At 42.8% G+C, this 19,995-nt stretch overlaps 1 protein-coding gene across 4 annotated transcripts; it reads left to right on the top strand.

The window, feature by feature from the left end:
• The first annotated feature begins 7 nt into the window (after nucleotides 1-7).
• On the top strand, nucleotides 8-19,284 carry LOC124185689. 4 transcript variants are annotated; one of them, XM_046576695.1, is made up of 12 exons: nucleotides 8-724; nucleotides 6,083-6,375; nucleotides 8,199-8,336; nucleotides 9,401-9,468; nucleotides 9,561-11,344; nucleotides 11,870-12,050; nucleotides 13,833-13,963; nucleotides 14,127-14,275; nucleotides 14,432-14,611; nucleotides 15,312-15,416; nucleotides 16,761-16,961; nucleotides 18,027-19,284. In XM_046576695.1, exons 2-12 carry the CDS (start codon nucleotides 6,292-6,294, stop codon nucleotides 18,186-18,188), a joined length of 3,183 nt encoding a protein of 1,060 aa, XP_046432651.1. In that variant the 5' UTR covers nucleotides 8-724; nucleotides 6,083-6,291; the 3' UTR covers nucleotides 18,189-19,284. The 4 variants fall into 4 exon arrangements, with proteins under 4 accessions (XP_046432651.1, XP_046432652.1, XP_046432650.1 ...); XM_046576694.1 differs by lacking the exon at nucleotides 8-724 and adding an exon at nucleotides 4,710-5,063 and having other exon boundaries at nucleotides 14,139-14,275; XM_046576693.1 differs by lacking the exon at nucleotides 8-724 and adding an exon at nucleotides 4,711-5,063.
• The last annotated feature ends 711 nt before the right edge of the window (nucleotides 19,285-19,995 follow it).

Genomic DNA, 19,995 nt, shown 5'->3' on the forward strand with positions numbered 1-19,995 from the left:
AAAGAACCTGCATCGCCGACTGGCGAGAGGCTGGCGTCTCACGTCTTTCGCGATCGCAGAAGTCGCCCGTGTATTTTCTAAAACCGCGCCGATTTCCCTTAAACTTAAATAGATCGGTTTTCGGCCGATCTCCGATAGCGAAAACCGGTGAAAAACGAGGCGTCGTTCGGCCTCTAGATCGGCAACGTGTTTCCGGATCCTTCTGGGGTAAAATCGAATCTGACGTGTCGTGTTCTTGTGTGCGTGTGTGTGTGTGTGTGTGTATGTGTGCGCGCGTGCGTGCGTGCCTTCGTGTGGAATGAAATCGGACTGCCGAACGCGTAGGAATGTGCAGAAAATAAAGTGAAAAACAATGTGAACGCGTGTAACTAATGCCGCAGGATATTTTTTTTTTTTTTTTTTTTTATATCCAAGAGATAACTTTTCAACGCACGCCGGCCACGATGCTTCGACTCGACGTAGTTCGTTGAAGATATTTCGAGTCGAAAGACAGATGCTAGCCGCGGTCTGCGTGTTTCAGTGCGAGGAGGAGAGAGGCGGTCGTATCATAGACTGATCGTGAGAGCGAACCTCGATTTCTCGTTCATCTTTTATCCGTAGCCGTCGGTGTTGAGAATCGTCATCTCGGAAATATGAAGGGCCGTTGCGGCGTCGGCGATCATCTTAGAGAAAATTGTGTCATCTTAGAAAATCATCTTCGTTGACCTGAAATGGACCGGATCAGGTAAGGCTGGGTATTTCTTACGCCTGTGTCATGTCAGCCACATGATGCGAAATCGAATCGCGTGAGCTATCAATGAAACGAGTTTTCTCGTCTACTTGCTGCCTGCGCTTTTACGCTGATAAGTCAATAACTTTACTATCAGAACGCCGAGTGTCGTTAAACACGGTAACGATGTTGTTATTGCATAATGCGATTAAAAAACTGCAGACAAGCTGAAGGTTCACTCTGAGTAACGAGCTTCTAACGCTTTTCTTCACTTATTCGTCGTGAATAATTTCAGCCAACGTGCAGCTCACTGCGAAGCTGATATCGTACTAAATTGTTTCGGTTTGTTAGAAATTCGTATTGTTTTCCATTTTTCGATCGGCATAGGAGAAACATGTTTATTTTCAACATAAGACGTCAAACTTTTTAAAAACTCAGAATGAAATAGACGTGTACGGAATGGCGTTGTACAGTTATAATCCGCTATCGCGCTAGATGATGATGATGATGATGGAATTAAAGAATTAAACAGATATGCGAGATTCTGTACCGACGTGGAAATCGTTAAATTACTATATTACACGTACGCACATACGGGCATATACCTCGGGGTAACACGCGATGGCAATTTGGTAGAACACGGTTGAAACCGAATAAGCAGCGGGGCAGGGTAAAAAACGCGAGTCATATCGAATAAGCATGTACGCACTTGTGAGGTACGTAATTTTTACGATTTCGGTAAGAGTTTTGTCATTCTCTTAACGAGCGATAAAATAATTACATATCCTTAATACCTTGCGTAAGATGTACAACGTCGTATGAATGTACGGATCGTTGCGTGTTTATGTGTGGGCATGAAAATTTATGGCTATAGTCGGTAAAAAAAGAAACCGTATGTACTTTTTATATCTCGTTTTATTTCCCCTTTTTATTTTTTGGGTAAAAATTAGTACTTCGGATACAGAATGCCGTGTATAATTTGAAAAAGCTTCAAACCGCAAAAAATTTTCATTCTCTCCGAATAATACGGTAGCTGCTGTATAAATGTGGTCAAAATAACTTGACGCTTCGATACTACTGATAAGTTTTTTTTACGTCGTAAGATAATGGTACGAACGATTCACAGGGACTTTTTATTATTGTTCAACGACGAATAATACAATGTGCACTGCTTGTACAAGTCTGTTATTATATCGATGAGAAAATCACTGTTTCAGTAATTGACAGACAGAGAGACAAAATAGAACTGTATCACGTTTCGAGGTCTGAAAATTACAAACTCTGTCCGATCGAGATGAAGAAAGATTTCCCAGATTTATAATTTCATGTCTGAAATTTCCTCGTGATTTTCTCACCCACGGTTATAATTAGGCAATTCGATTTATGATTTATGTCGTTTAAAAAGGGGTAGTAAATTGCAATTAACGGTTAATTAATGACCTGCGCAAAAAGTATATAGTACGGCTATTAATTCTCAGGATGACGGGGGAAGAAATATTTATAAATACACTTATGATTTATACGTGCACGCAACGTTATAGGAACATCATGTCTTGGGAGAATCAGCCGGTAAAACAAGTCTGTTAAGAAAAACTGGACACTACTTAAAATCGATGTGCACTAGATAGTCTCTGAGGCTTGTACAGCTCCGGGTTCTGGATAAACGAGAAACTGCATAAAGAGACGCGGTATAGTGTACGGCTGGCGTTCAACGCCATTAAGAAACAAAGGAGGATAAAAGAAAGAACGAGTGTAAGGGGGAGAGAGAGAGAGAGAGAGAGCGAGAGTGAAGGAGCGGGCGGGAGGATGGGAGGGAGGGAAGTATACGGGATTACGGAAAGACATGGTCAAGGAACAAGCAAGAAATTGCGGGGAGAGAGAGAGAGAGTGAGAGAAGGAGAAAGATTTTTTCCCCCTTTTTCTACAATCATTCAATTCGAGTCTGCTCAGTCCGTAGCTGCTGGCTGCAGCACAGGTGCTAGAATAACGCAGACATCGAATCATCGCGAACCGAGGATAATTTTCTCCACCATGTTCTCCAGGCGTACTTCAGTGAAGTATAACACACGCACGGTGTGAACGTCATTCGAAGAGAGTGACACGCGAGTCACTTGCAACCAATTTCGATTGATTCAAATTCAAAAAACGCTCATACTTGACAGCTAAACATTACACGAAGATGTCAATGCAGGAGTCGCTGTATCGGTTATAATCTAAAATCACATTTCGCGGTAGGAAAACACGAATTCTTGCAAACCGAACGAGGTTTGATTTGATGTTTAAGGCTTTGAAGCAAGTCAGATGCTGATTACCAGTTACCTCGAAATGGCTAAAACAGTGACTCACTTCCCTTTGTGTGCGCACCACCACCTTCGTACCGAGTAAAACTTTCTGTGCTGACAATGAGAGGTGGTTCAGAATTTGTCCGAGACCTTATAGCTCGGCCGAATGGAACGTGCCGTGGCGGCCATTAGAGAACGAGAGAATAGATTAAATGCAAAACTTGAGCAAGTTCTAGTTCATGGTAAATTCTCAGCGTGTCCTGGTTAGCGATGCGGAATCTTTTACAGCCGAGAACGCCGTCTTCCCGGCTTTCAAGACCAGTATTGTATACCTACCTGCGGGCAGAATCGTACGTACTAGTTTTGCCTAGAGATGTTATCCCCATTCATCAACAGCTCTTCAGGTCGTATTCTCACAGTTTTGCAGTGATTATCACAAGACCAAAAACGCGGACTCGAGTGCCTCGATAATCGGAGTCGCAAACCCGAGGACATCCATTAACGAGAGTCCCTTGTTCCGGATGAGGACAGTCACCGTCCGGGTGGCGAGCAAACGAAACGAGTCGTGGGAAAAGGCGTTGAAAAACAATCACGTGTAGTCAAAAAGTTAGTAGGACCGGACCGTAGGAGTAGCACCTATTTGCTAGAACGCAACCACTTAGGTGGTTCAACCATCCATGATTCCCCCAAGGTGCGCGCGGAAGACACACCGAGTCCAAACTCTGGCAGGTGGATTATTCGAGGTACCAAGGAGCAGGAACCAGTCCCAAAGTCTTAGAGTCACGAAGGTACGACTAGTCTCGAGCATGCTGGATGAATGGGGGGTGGAAAAATGGGGATCGTCCAGCACCGATTTATCGATATCTGTAAAAAGTTGCCGACTGCCGGTTGCGCCCGGTTACTTAAAGGCGACCACCTAGTGGTCGGCTCAATTCGTAAGAGAGCATTGTGCCTGCGCCAGGCGCGTCAGGAACGCGAACGCTAGGGACGTGAAGATTGTGGGGACGACGAATAGCGATGCGCAACGTCGTACAGCCACGCATTATGCTCTCGGAATAAATTATCAACTTGCGTATGATACACGCCTATATGTGTGTAATGTGTATAGACATATCTTATTTTACTACTCTCGGTGCAGGTCCGTGCAGCTCCTTCGCGCTACGCTTGTGGGGGGATGATACCGGAAACGAAGTCAGAACGGCGGAACCATACGCTCACTCAATGGAAAGTCCAAGTCTTTTCAGTACGACGAGGAACTCCGTCCGGTTTAGTTAAGCAAAAAGTTAACAAGCTGTAGGAAAAAAGATTTTATCGCGCCTTCGATCAATCTTCTTATACGAATTAGACCAAGTTTATCGTATCAATCCGCGCCGATTGGGAAATATTGAAACTTTCAACAATATTTCACGTTTTTGTGTTCACTTCCCTCGAATATAATATAACATCTATCCACATCTTGCGACAAGTTACGAGAAGAACTCCGATTCGGATCGTGAAACGTATCGATCGATCTACAAACGTGTTGTATTATATGAATACGTCGTGACGAGTCGCGCAATAACCGGAGCTGCTCGTGAATTGAATTCATGTCCGTGTACATATACGTATATAAATGTGTGTGTGTGTGTGTGTGTGAAAAACGGTTGTAAAATATTCGAATTCTACGTTCCCGTTCTCGTGTGATCGTTTGAAAATCTTACAAAACTCGCGGACGTGTGAAGTTTCACCGCTCTTTTACGTACCATATAGAGACGTGTATAAAATAAATAAAGTACGTTTCTGTGAGTAACGGTTCGCACTGGTACACACGTCGATCGTTTCTCTCCGAGAAACGAAAGCTTCGGTGAATCTAGTGCTTGATAGGTTTGACAACGATAATAAAACGCGTGTAAAGTTAATGATCGTAACTTTGGAAGAAGAAAAAAAATCAAAATAGAAAAACATCATTGAATAATATAGGAGGAAAATTTTATGAAAATATCGTTAAGAAATGGTTAGCCAATTCGCGATGGCTACAACCGTTCGTAAAGTGAAGCAGGAGAATCGGATGAGAAGACAAAATCAGTCTCAAGGTAGGGCAACGCTGATACGATTATGGATGTGTGTAAAACTTGTGGATGTTGAAAAATATCGATTTCTGATCGATAATTGTAAGTTCGTTCAAGTCAATTATCCGTATCCTCGAATCTTCAGTGATTTTGAAAATTCTGCGAGGAATAATTATTTTATATAAGTTTACGAGTTCAAATTTATGAAATTCATTCGAAACATAATGCATAGTTACAAACTGCACAGTGGAATTCCGAGAATACAATTTCTTCATACTCGCCAATTAATTATTTACACATGGTGATGAAAAACAAAGGAATTTCATGATTAACGACGCGTGTGAATTCGATCGCCAAGCAACCAGCAACTGCGTTTCACGTTCACGTTGAATTTTGAGAAAGTAGAAGAGAATTTTCAAAGTACAAATATCAAGGGCACTGAAAGAACGTTTCATCTCCATCGACCAAAAAGTATATAGAACATAACTTAAACCAGCGTTCAGTGACCCGCGATGATAACTGAATATCAAGTTACATTCGGAGCTCCAAAATTTTCTCAAAACCCATTTCGTTTACCCTGTTTGATCAACACGTATGTACAAACTCACTTATTTCACCATCGTTTTTCCTCACTCCCTTTTAGTAAACAGCGGTAAACATTGGGTGAGTGGACTCTGTCAACGGTTTACAGACTGCGACGGCGATGACATGATTGTGACAAACGGCATCTGTAAAGATACGGGTACCATTAGAGCGATGCACGTATAGTTTTGACCGTGACTATGTGACAGAAGGTGAACGACGCGACTATAACGGGATGAGATCGTAAATACAAGTGAGACACTATTCCATCCAGCGTGAAAGGATGAAAAAAGTTCAAATAAACCTTTATTTGCTCCTGGTTTTACAGTTGAAGTAGCTTCCGCGTGCGAGGTTTCACCCGATTTGCCGCAAAGCTTGTCTGACATCGATCGATCATCCAACGCTTGTCGAATCGAGCGTGATAATCGAAGCAAACATTCACGTCATCGGACATATTTCAGATGAAGAGGGACCGTACAAGCCGGTTCCACCACCAAAGCCGGTGCCGAACAATCAGAAGCCTCACGCTCACCATCAGCACCAAGCAAACAATCAAACGGAGGTGAATCAGACTCTCCAGTCTGATCAAGGATCTCAGATCCAATACCAAAACGGCTCACAGGAGGTGCAGGGTCAAATCACAGGGCAGCCTCCCGCTCCCGAGTACAGAATGCCTCCGCTCTATGGAGACGAGCAAGGTCAAGGTCAGACGCACCACGGAACTAATCTGCAAACGCACAGTAGCAAATTTCCCGTAAGTTCAGCTCATGTCCACATTCTTCTTTAAATTATTATTAAGACAAGTTCCAGGACATTTTCAGACAGTTTGGAACAACTTTGATTATGCACAGGGTGAGTGAGGGTTTCATCGACCTGCTAAATGGACTCGATTGCCTTAAGACCTTGCGAATTCTCGAGAGATCAGTTAGACGCTTCAAACGATTCTCTGATTCAGATCTTTCATGATCTCTAGTGACGGGTCTGCCCTCGCATTACTGCAGTATTTGATGCGAAACGATTTGAGCTTTGTTTATGGATTCTATTAGTCGAAATGTAACGGTTGTGTGCCGGTTCGAATGTGCCGAAAGTTCTATTTGTTTGTCAGGTACATTATCTGGTCTTAATCATTGCAGAGCTTCTGTAGCAGGACCTCAGCTTGATTCGCGAATGAAGTTGGGTTTAATTCAGTTTTTAGTCTCGATTTTAGACTGACCTGAGTTGGACATAAATTAAGTCGACTCCTTAGATAAGAATTAGTAATTTTAGAAATTTCTGGATATGTTCAAAGCCTGTGATTCACGAATTGAGGGTGTTAGAATTACACGCTATAATAGCTTCAGGATCAGGTTCTGGTGAATAAAACGCGCAGCATGATCGAAAAACTTGAAACATTAATAGCTTATGTTTTGTATATCTCATCGTGATGTGCCGGTGCTTATAGAGCGAGGATGGGTGGATTTTATATTGACCTGACGTAAGAGAACGAGCTTCAGGCGAAGACCATGCCGTCAACGTAAAAAGTTTCGCTCGTATAATTTGGAAACTTTTTCTTTTATTCATTTCTATAGGTTTATATTTCGTAAGATTCAGTCTTTCGGATACTGAAAGAAAAAATGTAAAACCACGTGCGCCCACTCGATTCCTTTTCTCCATGCAATAACTCGCACGTCAACTCCTTTGTCGCGGCTTCTAATAAAGTTAATTGAAATTTCGTAGCTGGGCAACGAGTTTCACCACTCGAACACTTGTCGTTGTCATTTACGCTGTCGGAAGTCAGCGAAGAGACTCATTTTTCTCGATAAAACAATGCGCGAATGATAAATCGCCAGGTTATGAGCCCCGATCCATTTTGAACAGTGAAAAATACCGGTTCGAGAGTAAAACTCTCGAGGATTGCTTAATCTTCACTAACAGTAGCTGATCCACGGCTGAAGTAAGGTCTTGAGAATGTTCTCACAAATGGTTACGAACAATAAAGGCCTCGAGCGAGATACGGGCTTGATCTCTCGACTCTGCACCGAGGGAAAACAGTTAGCCGGAAACGCGTGCGATTCGCAGCCCAGATACAGTCCGCGTGAGTACGGCCAACGTAGGTATCGCTTTTCTTGTTACAAATTATTGCAACATATATGGTGCATACCTCGTTCGCGCAGGGATTGTGCCTTACACACATGCGAAGCGAACAATGGACTTACGAAATTGCTGCAGGCGGGCTTCTTGCGCGCCCAGAACGCGTAGGAATATCGTGGATAGAACTGAAGGTTTTAACACGTCGAATTTTTATGCTATTCGAAAAGTAATTTAAGAATCGGGCTCTTAATGGTCACCCGGAAACATCGCCCGAGGATCGTGAGAGATGAGAGACCAAACACTGCACGATACAAGTTTCAGCGCAAGAGATACCATCCTTCAATTAATCCGGAGTATCTTTCTCATTGAGCGCCGCAGCTTTTATTGGACAATTACATTTAACGGCGGGGAATAAAAGTTGAGACGTCCGTTGATGCCGTTAGTGTTGTTGGGTTTATCCGCTTCAATTTTTGTCATTCCTGTACACATGTGTGCACCTGATTTCAGATCGAGAGGGAAGTCATACTGTCATCGGGTGACAAGAACTCGAAAATTCCAATTCTCCATGAGTACAAGAAGAGGCCGACCGGCAGGGTAGCCATCGCACCGGATGCACCGGTCAAGCAGCAGGCCTGGACTCAGGAGGTAAAGTGTCGATCCATTGGAGTGAATCGATTTCGTCTACTTACGGCGTAGATACTTTAAGCATGGGAGGGATTTCCACCCAAGCTCGATTTACCTCGAGAAACTTAAGGTCGTCTACGAGCCTCGAAGTAAGGCGATCAATGAAATTGAAAGAAAAGGTGTGGATTTAGCCGGGTAATGGAGGTAGCTGTAGGGAGCCGGGAAAAGTATAAATTGAATTTTTTACGTTTCCTCTGCTGGTTCCTCGCACACGAACGGCGTAACATAAGCCAGAAAATCTTTTCCGTATGCGCGGTGCGTGTCTAGGCCCTAGCCTGACCAAATCGTTGATATTCAAGTGGCATCCCTTCCTAAGAAGCAGGCGATTCAGACTGACAACTTTGAAATTCTTCAAGTTGCTTATACACGTCTGGTTCGTGTCGAGCCATTACATCTATATCCTTTTAAGATCGCGCTGCTGAGATTTCATTACAAATATTACATCCAACAACATTTCTCGCCTGTCGTTATAGCGTACGGTACCTACTTCTGCAGAGGCGTTGCTTCCTCGGCCACGTGGGCATTGATTGGTTTTTCAGCACGGTAACCCAACTTTACAATTCTTGTTCACCTATGGCTTTTCAAGTCTTTGATAAGCCAACCGGCTCGCCTACGCGAATGGATCGAAAGTATCATCGAGCCCATCGTAAATACCATGGTAATTCGTCGAATCAGCTCCATAATGCAGTTTTCTTCGGTGTTGATAAATACGATCATAAACGCACGACTTGGCTTGTATGGTTATCGGTACACGAGGTGCGTTCTTTCCAACAGTCAAACGGATAATCGTGCTTCACACAAGTCAAGGGATTTCAAAACACACCATAAGGCCCCGTGTTATGTTGAATTTAGCGTTGCTACGAGGTGGCACGAAGCCGTGGCGTGCGTCGGGTAAATCGAGGCCGTGCATGATACCCTCGGTCATAGCGTGTAGAAGCGTTTCGGTAAACGAGGAGCTGTGTGTAGAATTTGAAAGTAATCCATAAACGGACGAAACCCTCAGATACCCGCATTCCCTGTTCCAGGAAACGCAAATGCAAGAGCTGAGACAGGACTACCAATCGAAAAATTACCAATCCCAGGACACTTATTCGTGAGTATAAAAAAACAAAAGAAAAAAACGAAATCCGACGAATGAAACCTTGCGTCAAATAATTCGACTGTCGTGAAAATCTTTGTCCGCAGGTCATCGGCCGGCGGTGCAATAGCCAGGTCGGGAAAAACGGAGGACGACAAGTCAAAGTCCTTGTCGAGGACCTACCACACGATAAAGGACATGATCTCAAGCCGCTTCGGGCCTAGCAGAAAGGAGACGGAACTCGAGCCAGAAGCAAGTCTGAACAACGTTGCCGAGGATCTTCGCAAGTCAAGTAGAAGCATAAACGACCAGGAGGTGGAGACGAAGAAGAAAGAAGCGATATACGGAAAGCCGAGCCGGGCGGCTCAGGATCCGGCGGTGAACATGCAGCAACAGTACCCGAAAAATGCTTACGGCCAGTACGGCCACGCGTACGGCTACCAGGCAGGGCAGAGCATCGGCCAGAACGTGCAGAGCATCCAGAACGTCTCGCTGCCCGGTCAATTGCAGCCCGCCGCCCCGATCCAGCCCAGTCTGCCGGGTCAAAGCGCTCAGTTGCACGTGAGTCACCATATACCAGGCGGCGGAGTCCAGACCGTCCATCAGACGCAGATCGGCGGTTTCACGCAACCCCAAACTGGGCCCTCTCAGGCCCAAGGAATGGCGCGAGAGTTCCAGATACCCGGGACCAGCGGTATGCACCATAGCCAGATGCAGTCGCAGCCCAATGTCAATTCCTCGAAGCACGGCCAGGGCGTGATACAACTCCAGTCGCCGAGCCAGCCGTACCAGAGCCCGCAACAGTTGGTCCACCAGAACCAACTGCTCCAAAGTCCCGCTGCACACTTCGCGCAACAGCACGCACAGAATATGCATCAGCGGCAGCTCATCCAGCAGATGCATCAGCAACAGATAGCCAGTCAGCAGAACAGCAATTCGACCCCGCTGCGGAGTGGCCAGCAGCCCCAATTCCAAAGCCCCTATCAGCAGCAGCAGTACCAGGTCAGGCAACCCATTTCCAGGTCGCAGATCGATCTGCCAAGCACCTCGAGACAGGTCTCGGACAATAGGACCACCACCAATCAGGACATGTACTATCACTATCAGGGCAGGCCTCGGTACGGGGTTCCTCAGGTGTACATAAAGTCGGAGAACAGTAACCAGGACGCCGAGTTTCAGAGAAGAAGTTCGGCCAGGCGGATCGAGAAGGCGGCTTCGCAGCCGCAGTTGAGTTTCGAGGACGAGCGTAGCGCTGGGGAGATGCCGAGGAATTCGAGCGTGGACATCATGGATAAGGAGAAGTACGAGATCACCGTCGAGGAGCGGCAGAATCAAGGTCAGGGGGAGTTCGGCAGGAGTGGATCGCAGCGAAAGGACGAGTATAACAGGCCCGAGACGAGTTTCGGCGTGCGAAGAGAGGAAATGCGAAATTCCGTTCGAGAGACGGACTACGGGGAGGTCAAGGAGAGCAAGGAAGGTTCCATGATGCCCAAGAGGGTGGAGGAGCTTCAGAAACGTTCGGAAATTGATGATTACAGTCCGAATTCGAGGAAGAAAATTAACGAGAGTGAGGCCTCGAAGAATACTCAACAGACGAAGCGGGTTTCCGGCGACGCTTACCACATGACCGAGACTCTGAAACGCCTCGAAGACGCCACGCGGAAATCGGACGTCGAGCAGTATTCGGCTCAGGAGTTGACCGCCAAGTCTGACGGAAGAAAGGACGAGCAACTCGAGCAGGGAATGAACCGACTCAAGATCCATAACCAAGGATCAGGATCGGATTACGACAAGGCTGGTCAAAGTTCGTCGAACGTTGATTCCGGGAGAGGATCGGCCGTGTATTCCAGCGGGAGGCGACCACCGCCGGAAGATCAGATCCTCATCCAAGGTCTATGAGAGTTTCCTCTTCACTACCCTGTCCTTCCTGACCGTCGTACGCGAGTTCTTTGATTTTCGCGAAAATCCCAGCTCACATCACAATCGGGACTCGCTCCTTCTCGTAAATCTATTCGGCAATTACCGTCTACTTGGTACCGCTTCAAGCCCTGAATCTCAATTCGCATTCGGCGAATAATTCAATTTCTACCGGGGATAGAGACCGTGCCATGAATCATGAAGAAGCCGGTTAGAAATCATTGGACGCCACTTTGAACCGTCGGAAAACTTTCGCGAATGCGGTAAATTGAATCGGTCGAGAGCATCCGACGGAATACAGAGGCGTGGGTTTTGACAATCGATCACTTTTTACGAGCTGATATTTACGTCGGTCGACAGCGTGAACGTTCCCATAATTCACCGCGTCGACTCTGGTCTCCTTCAAACACCGCATTTTTCCCTTCGTCTTCGCTGTTTTTATACACGTTCGATTCCGGGTGTTCAATGCTTGGTTGATAACGCAGTTTTCCTCGTCCAGGGCAAGACTCCGAGTGGGTCGACATCGTGGAATCGGAACTAAGGAGCATCTTGGAACCAAGGGACGTCCCGGCGATGGCGCATTCGACCCTTTCGGAGAGCGTATCGTCCGTTACACCTCCGTTACCACCCCTGTCACCTCATGGGAGCCCACGGACACCCAGAAATCGATACACCGCCAGGTAACGTCGCGTTAAGAACTCCTGACTCTTTCACAATCTTCGCCGCGGTATGAGTGATCGATTATTCAATGTACCCGGGGGCTCCGGACAATACGCATCGTTTGAATTATACATTCGCTTGTCGATGACAAGCAACGGGAGATAAATCAAGTATGAAATATCAGAAAAGCTTTCACACCTTCGGTATCACATTCTCTCTGAGTATTCCGGGTGAACCAGCAGCTTTGCTTAATGGATCCTAATTCAGAATAGGGATTTCCGTATGTCGAACCACTCGATGAACTTGAATCATTTTGTAGAAAAAGAAAATGATACATTGAATTTTTAAACAAATTATTGCTGATTGTCACCAGTCTAAAGTATCATGAACTACAGATTTTGTCATCACTCGAACATTGGCTTACACGGAAAAAAAAATTCTGTTCGGCGAGCTGTATTCTACAGCTCCAGTAACTATACGCACTCTACGGTCTATCTTGTAGTTACAGCAACTATATATTAGTCAGCTCTGATAGCTGCAAGTTGTTCAGCTCTCACAGCTGAATGGTTTTGCTCTAAGAGCTGTAAGTTGCGCTGTGCTCTGGTGCGTTGACATATTTCATAACCTTCAAATTTCATGAGTATGATTTAAATACAGTTGGTAGATAATTGTTTAAATAGCCCATTCAAATATGTAAATGACACTGAATAAATAATGATAATAATGATGAAAAATAATACTAATAGCAATATAATTGTACTATTTAATAATAAGCGCTGTGAGCGGAGCCGAAAAATTCTGGTCTAGCTCTTCGAACGAAGCTGTTTAGCTGAGAGAGCTGAACAACGTACAGCTATGACAGCTGACTAACAGTCAGTTATACGAACCATGCAGTGCTCTTCCAATAACGGAACGTTTAGTTCGACGAACTGTTTACAAGTAACTATCCAATATTTAGTTCCACGAGCTGAATTTTTTTTTCCGTGTACGAAAAAATTGTAACGATACAAGCAATTGGTCAGATCGAAACAATAAAACTTCTAGAAAAAAGCTTTTAAAACACGTACAAAGTAAAATAGAAATAAAAATGCTATGATCATACTTAATTCATGAGTTTTCAAAACAAAAAATACAAATTTCGACGCGAATCTAAAACACGGCTTACGTCTCGTTCGTAAATTTAATATAACTGCAATACATCAGACTTGGTCGTGAAATATGCTTATAAATTACAATAAACTTTCGAGTTTGGAAGCTCGGCGTGTTTGTTAGAAGCGAAGATAATGGCTGTACTGAAATTCGGGTAACGGTTTTTCGTCGTTTTTCTTCGATATTTTAGACGAATGTGACTTTGTCTGATCTTTCTTTCACAATATACCAATACCGTTGATTTCAAATCCCAGAGTATATTTTCCGTCTGAATGTAACGACGGGGAGCATTGAGGCTAATTTTCGTATAACTAATATTTAAGCAAACGTTTTATTCACGAGTTGAAAGAGCAACTGTATTTTCCATTTGGGTCGTCGTCGAAAGCTGACGAAATAACAAACATCGAGTGTGAAGAAGGAGAGAATGATAATAATGAAATAGACCTTTTGAAGGCACATTCTGTGAACGTCCGTGAGCATATTTTTTGTTTTTTTATTTTTGTCTCATAAACAGACGAGCTCGCCAACGGTGTTGGCTTTTCCGAAAAGTTTACAGCAGTTGAGGTTGCGGCTAATCTTAGACCTGTCAATGGCCGCCAAACTTCGACGGTAAACTTTCTCAGATTTTCAAACACGTGCGATCATCATTTCAGTTTGCCTTACGGATCGAAACCGAACTACAGCGAGTACTCGAAGAGCAGTGAGAAAAGGAACTTCGCCAGCGGTTCGAAGCATCGCGGTGTGTCGACGTCGAAGAAGGATGCCGCAAAAAAATTCTCCCATCGTGAGTGAACGAACAACTATTTGTCAATGTATTATAAAGTCTGTTATCGCCCTATTTTCCTTCACTTCATCCCGGATCTCAGTCGACAATCAGTAACTGAGGAGACCGTTCGAAAAGTAACAAGTACCCAGAGACGACGAATGAAGAGTATTTTCATCCTCAGTTTTCGGAATAGAAGCTGCTGATCTGACCTCGACCACAACTGGCCTCGACCTCGAGTCCATGCTGGACCGGAGTGATTCTGACCTGAGTACAAACGACGCGAGGACCATCAGAAAGCAGCTGGAAGGGCTTGAGAACATGTACAGTGAGGTTCGTAAAACTGAACATCTGCAGACTTCGTGGATAAGGCCGACTGTGATATTGAATTGGAATGTCGAGTTAAACCGAAAAAAGTTCACTGAAATGCTGTGCGTGGTTCTTGACTGTCACGGATGATTAATTTTCAATTGACGATTATTTAATTAGGTTTTGAAGCTGCTCGGTGGGAGCGTGAAGAAAAGGAGAAAAGCACGCGGACTAGCCAGCTATGGATCAGTGTCGTCCTTGCCATCTTCGTCGGTCTCCTCGAGGCCGGTAACGAGACATCACGACAAACGACGCTCACACATCGTCGACGATAGGATGAAAAAAGCCAAAGACGTCAAGGTAAATTCATTGCACTTTCCGGCGACCTGATGGCGCATACATGCGTGATTTACGTGAAACTTGTATAGGAAGAGAGTAGAAACGATAAAGCAGAGGAAAGACTCTCATTGCGTCGGTCGTCTCGCGTTATGACGAAAAATTCAACGGACACGCGAAGAAACGATTGGTTAGTTTGACACGTCCCAAAATTTTCATCTGTTACAGTAACAACGAAAATGGTACATAATGATTTTCTGGTTTGTAAGAACAGCAAAATCTGATGCCTAGTCGATGAGTAATGTAAGCAGATTGGCCTCGTTATTTTGCCATGTCAAGCATAAACTAGAGCTTGTTAGAACTGAAGCTGCTGTATGTCGTTATCGTTTGCGGAATATGTCGTGAGAATCACTACTTTTTAATTCGACGGACTAAAACTGGTTGGAAGAAACGTGTCTGAGGCGTAGGTGCTTACTTATTTTGTTAAAACAACCAAGTTTTTTTTTGTCCGATGTGACATGAAACCGGCCATTACTGTTCGGTTTGATTCAACCATTCCTAATTCCACGTGAAAATCTTCTTAGAGGAAAATCAAGCATGTCTTTCAGGTTGCAGGAGATTCAAAATAAAAGAATTTTAGATACCTTAGCGAGGTTTGAAGTAAGAAATTGGGATTCCATGAGTTTTCTGTTAGTTCTCTATTCGATTACGTTCTTGTTTTCAGAGCATCAACAAGAGATTTCAGAGGCTGGAGTCGCACGTCGTGACGTTGGCACGATCTGTAGCTCATCTTAGCTCGGAAATGAGGACTCAACACTTAATGATTCAGGTAGGAATCCGAAAATCCGTCTCCCTCAAGGGTCTTCGCTAACCGTGACATTCATTTCCTGCGACAGAAATTACAGTCACCCGTCAAAATGAAAGATTTCCTGGATCAGCAGAGAGAGTGTTAACGCACATCTGGAAAGAAATGTTTGTACGCAAGTTGAACAAAATGTGCAGGGCTTCTTAAATACAGCAATTAACTTACAGGAAACTATTCCATCTCTATTGTCACTTTTGCTGGTCATTATCAACCAGCAGATCTCTTTTGCCTTGTTGGTAATCTGTACAGGGCACTTATAAAACGGTACAGCCTCGAATCACCAGGAAAGTGGTCTTCATTTGCGTGGGATAGTCGGTTCCATCCCACGTATCGTATAAAAGCCTGGTCATTGCCACCTTAGTCACTGCAGTGACCACGACCTTTCTGAAGAGTCCGTTAAATCGGTTTAGCGCAATTCTCGAGCCTCACGATTGTCAGATGATTAATTAGGCGGAATTAAGACGAGCCACAGAGATCAGACGCAGTATTACAAAGTTTCGACAAAGCTAGCTAAGAATAATATTCTGTAGGGGCTGGTCCAACAATTATCTGTAAACGATCCGGGGTCTAAACTTTGATTATTCCGCAATTTTGGTATCTTGAAATGTATACTTAGATCCAAAAATCCTGTTAATTTCAGAAATACATACATTGATCTATAAGTCAACTTTAAACACATTGATTTTTTATCATTTCAATTCTTATTTTATCCTTAAAACAACTCCGTAATTAAAAATAGGTCGGTAAGTTAAAAAAAGAAAGAAAAAAAATGGACTTATTCGATGTTTCTCAACTTTTGTCTAAAACTTCACGTATTTGTCCCAAAGCTCGCAGTTTCTTACACAATTAAGATTGACTTTTTACAATGAATGAGACGGTGGCGAAAACTGCAATGGATTTTATAAAAACTTCTACAACTGTAAATAAGATGAAGATATTTTGATATGACATAAAAAAAACTTCCATGTCCGGAAAGATCGGACGTTTCTACATCGAATCATACTTTTTCCGTGATGAGGATATCATCAAAATATAATATAAAAATCAATCCGTTCAAAGTTAAGAAAATTGATCAACATATTTCTCCCGAACCGTAAGAGCTAGAAGCCCGAGACTTGCAAAATTTTTGCATCTCAGTACGTATTTGAAAATATGAAAATTGCATAAGGATCTCATTTCAGGCTCCAGATCATTGACAGGTTGTAATTAACGTACCTTCTTACGAGCACTCTTCGGAGTTTTTCTTATTTGCGACGTGCCGATGAACCGCGGGAGGTGAAATGCTAAATTTTAAAAAACTTTTTCTAGGAGATGGAAAATATACGGGGCGAAATATCGGCACTGAGGACACAGACTAGCATGGCCATGGTGAGGTCTCAGTCCCAGCCTCTGATAAAGGACTCGGACCTCCCCGCGCTTTCGAATCCATCGCGGGTTAAGAAGCTGACTAAGTTCTTCGGGGCCGAACCACCGCTGATAAGACTGTTTCTCAGAGAGCTCGGATACGAGGTGAGTTTTTGATTCGACAATCTGCCTGCGCTGTTGCTAAACTGAAGGCTTCACAACCTGCTAATGGATAAGGGCAGTTCTTGGATACAGATGGGCCGGTATTGTCTCAGTAGTTATGGATTAGATACCTGACAGGGACTGAGGAATCGAGGGCGTGAGAAATGGTCTTTCTCTGCTTGGGGTGAAGAAGAAAAAAAAATACGTGAGGGCGGATTTGCTCAGCTTCAGAGTTCCGCGGTTTGTTTTTCTTCTTCTTCTTTCTTTTCTGCCCGCAGCTTCTTTCGTTTCATTCATTTTTTCATTCTTTATCTTGATAAGACTTGGTACACCGAATTTTTAATTATTCTTTAATTGCATCTAAATTTGATATGACACTTGTGTTGTTCAGTATTTAATGTATATAATAAGGATCAACTCGTCTGATCGGTTTTTGTGTGCTCATATTGGATTTTAATATAAAGTTCTTATGTAACTTCAATGAAAGCTCTTGTGGGATTTTAAAAGAATTCAGAAGCTGTGCAACTGTGCTAAAGATTTAAGGATTTTACGCGGATTCAACGGATTCAAGTTACAAGTGTAGAATTGAATTTCAACGGTTGTTAATCTGACGGGTCATAATCTTTACGGTAATGCTTAACTTTTCATTCTATACTGGTTCTTCAATCATTTACTTCCGTAACTCTCAAATAACGTTTCTGACCGAATCACTACAGGATCAATGAAAATCCAAAAGAATAGCGGAGTGTAAGAGAAAAAGCAGCATAGCTGATAACGAATGTTGAAAAATTGTCTAAGATTCTCATACACGGTGTGTTTCTTCACGCATCGATTATCCCGCCAAACACGTGAGATTTTCATTTAGCATCCCGTTATCATTCAGCTGAATAGACTCGGCAATTTCGCAGTATCGAAGCTGCGTAGATTTTCCTTTAGAAGAGTTTAGAGAATAGCGACCGACGAACCCCACGATTTCTGGGTTTCAAAGGCGGCAGTAATACGTCTTTCTCTAAACACAGCTTTATTGTCGAGTCAAGTTGGCCGATAACGTGTTCGTTTCTGTTACAGAAATACGCGAATGCCTTCGAGAAAGAGAAGGTTGGCATGGTGGAGCTACCCTACTTGAGTGAGGAGCGATTACAGAAAATGGGTGTGCCTCTCGGCCCGCGGCTGAGGATTCTGCAAGAGGCTAGAATATCAGTTTGCAAAGACCCCGTGTACGTGGTTTGACTTTCTCCCGAGCTAAGCTTCGAGAGAAAACAAAAGTCGAGTGAAAAAAGTAAGGAAAAGAAAAGAATGAACGAACAAGCAAATAAATATAAAACGGATTTTTAGACCACCGTAAAACGGGTGAATATGATTCGGATATAAAAAAATTTTAGCCCACAAGATTGATTGCTGTATTTAATATTCGAACGGAGATTATTTAGTTAACATAGAATCTACGGTATTAGAATTAATTAAATATACTACAGGTTATGTATTATTATTATGGATACCTACCATTGAGTGGAGAAATTTTTTTTACGAGATTTTTCACGTTAAACGAAAGACTGCATCGATAAAAAAAAAAAAAAAAAACTATACAATAATACTTAGCTATGTAAAGCTATGCTTTTATGCATAGTCGGTCTGTAATCATCGTGTACAATACTTGTATAATAGATAGCGCAGTGGTAGGGCTGTTGACAATAAAACTAAAGGGTTCTGAAGAGAAGGAGAAACCAGCTGATTACATGGAAAAAAAAACAACAACAAAAATGCAAGATACATTATTCCCAAAGAAATGTTGATATTACGCAACGTTGAGCTCGGGGAGATTGCCGGCTATCGATAGTAACATCCATCCGGAGGGTTAATCATTACAATTATCTGTACCTCCGACCTTCTCAAGAATATCCTCAACTCGATTTCCTTCGCAGTATGCGGTGCACTTTTCTTTTCCAAGATACGTATATTATGTTTCGATATATAAAGCATATAAAGCATATATATATATACATGTATGTATATAGGTATATATAACATACCTTTACTCAACCAATTTGCGCGGTCACTGTCCTCGTTTCCTTCTTTTGCCTTGAGGCAAAAAATAAGGAAAAGAAAAGAAAAAATGGGAATAAAAGAAAATACACACAAGGTGTGCTCCCCATTCTATGTACAATGTAGTGCACATAGCTGTAGTACGTGATGTAATTACCGCCAGGCAATCTCTTCGATATTCACCTCATGTAGACCTTGTACAGTTACTGATATTATTATTATTGTTATTTTTTTAATTATTGTTGTATCTATTATCGTGACATTATAATTATGGTATCATCAATATTGGTATTTTTATTAATATTATTACGACGTTAATTCGTTTATATTTAATAAAATTTTCTTATTTTTTCCTTTTACTCGAATATCCCTTATATAGACTCGTATTAAGTTTTCGAATTTATTTAAAACTTCTATAAATATCGTTCTCAATCATTTCCGCATCCCATTCAATTGTTTCTGTTTTTTAGTCACGAAATGATTGTATTTTCTACCGGGTTCCTCACTCGCAAAAATAAAGGACCACCGATCATGGAAAAAGTTGCTAGAATTTCCTAGTTTCCTTCTTTCTTCTTCGCTGTATAACCTGTGACACAAGGTGTAAATATTGTTGAACAAGGCCGTTAGGTTGAATAAAATTATTACTTTGCTCCGATTACTACAATCATATGTGAAAGAAAATTGTGAAAATAGTTTTTAAAAATATTTAAGAGGCACTTTATTTTCAGTGTCCAATTTTCAGCGTCCGAGAACATTATGGAGAAATACGTAATTCGACTTCGTTTTTGGATTCGATGAAAAGAAATGTGAAAAGCCCAACGAGAAAAATGTTATTTATCATACTTGCTAGAAAATTCTAGTAAAATGGTTATCGTTACGGTGATATTTTGTTGATTTTTCAGTAAAATAAGGCCTTAAATTCAACTTAATGTTGCACCAACGTCAAACTATTGAAATAGTTTAAAATATTATACAGCGCAAGTGACTACGGTCG

The sequence above is a fragment of the Neodiprion fabricii genome, chromosome 6 (genome assembly GCF_021155785.1).
Source record: "Neodiprion fabricii isolate iyNeoFabr1 chromosome 6, iyNeoFabr1.1, whole genome shotgun sequence".
NCBI classification, from domain to species: domain Eukaryota; kingdom Metazoa; phylum Arthropoda; class Insecta; order Hymenoptera; family Diprionidae; genus Neodiprion; species Neodiprion fabricii.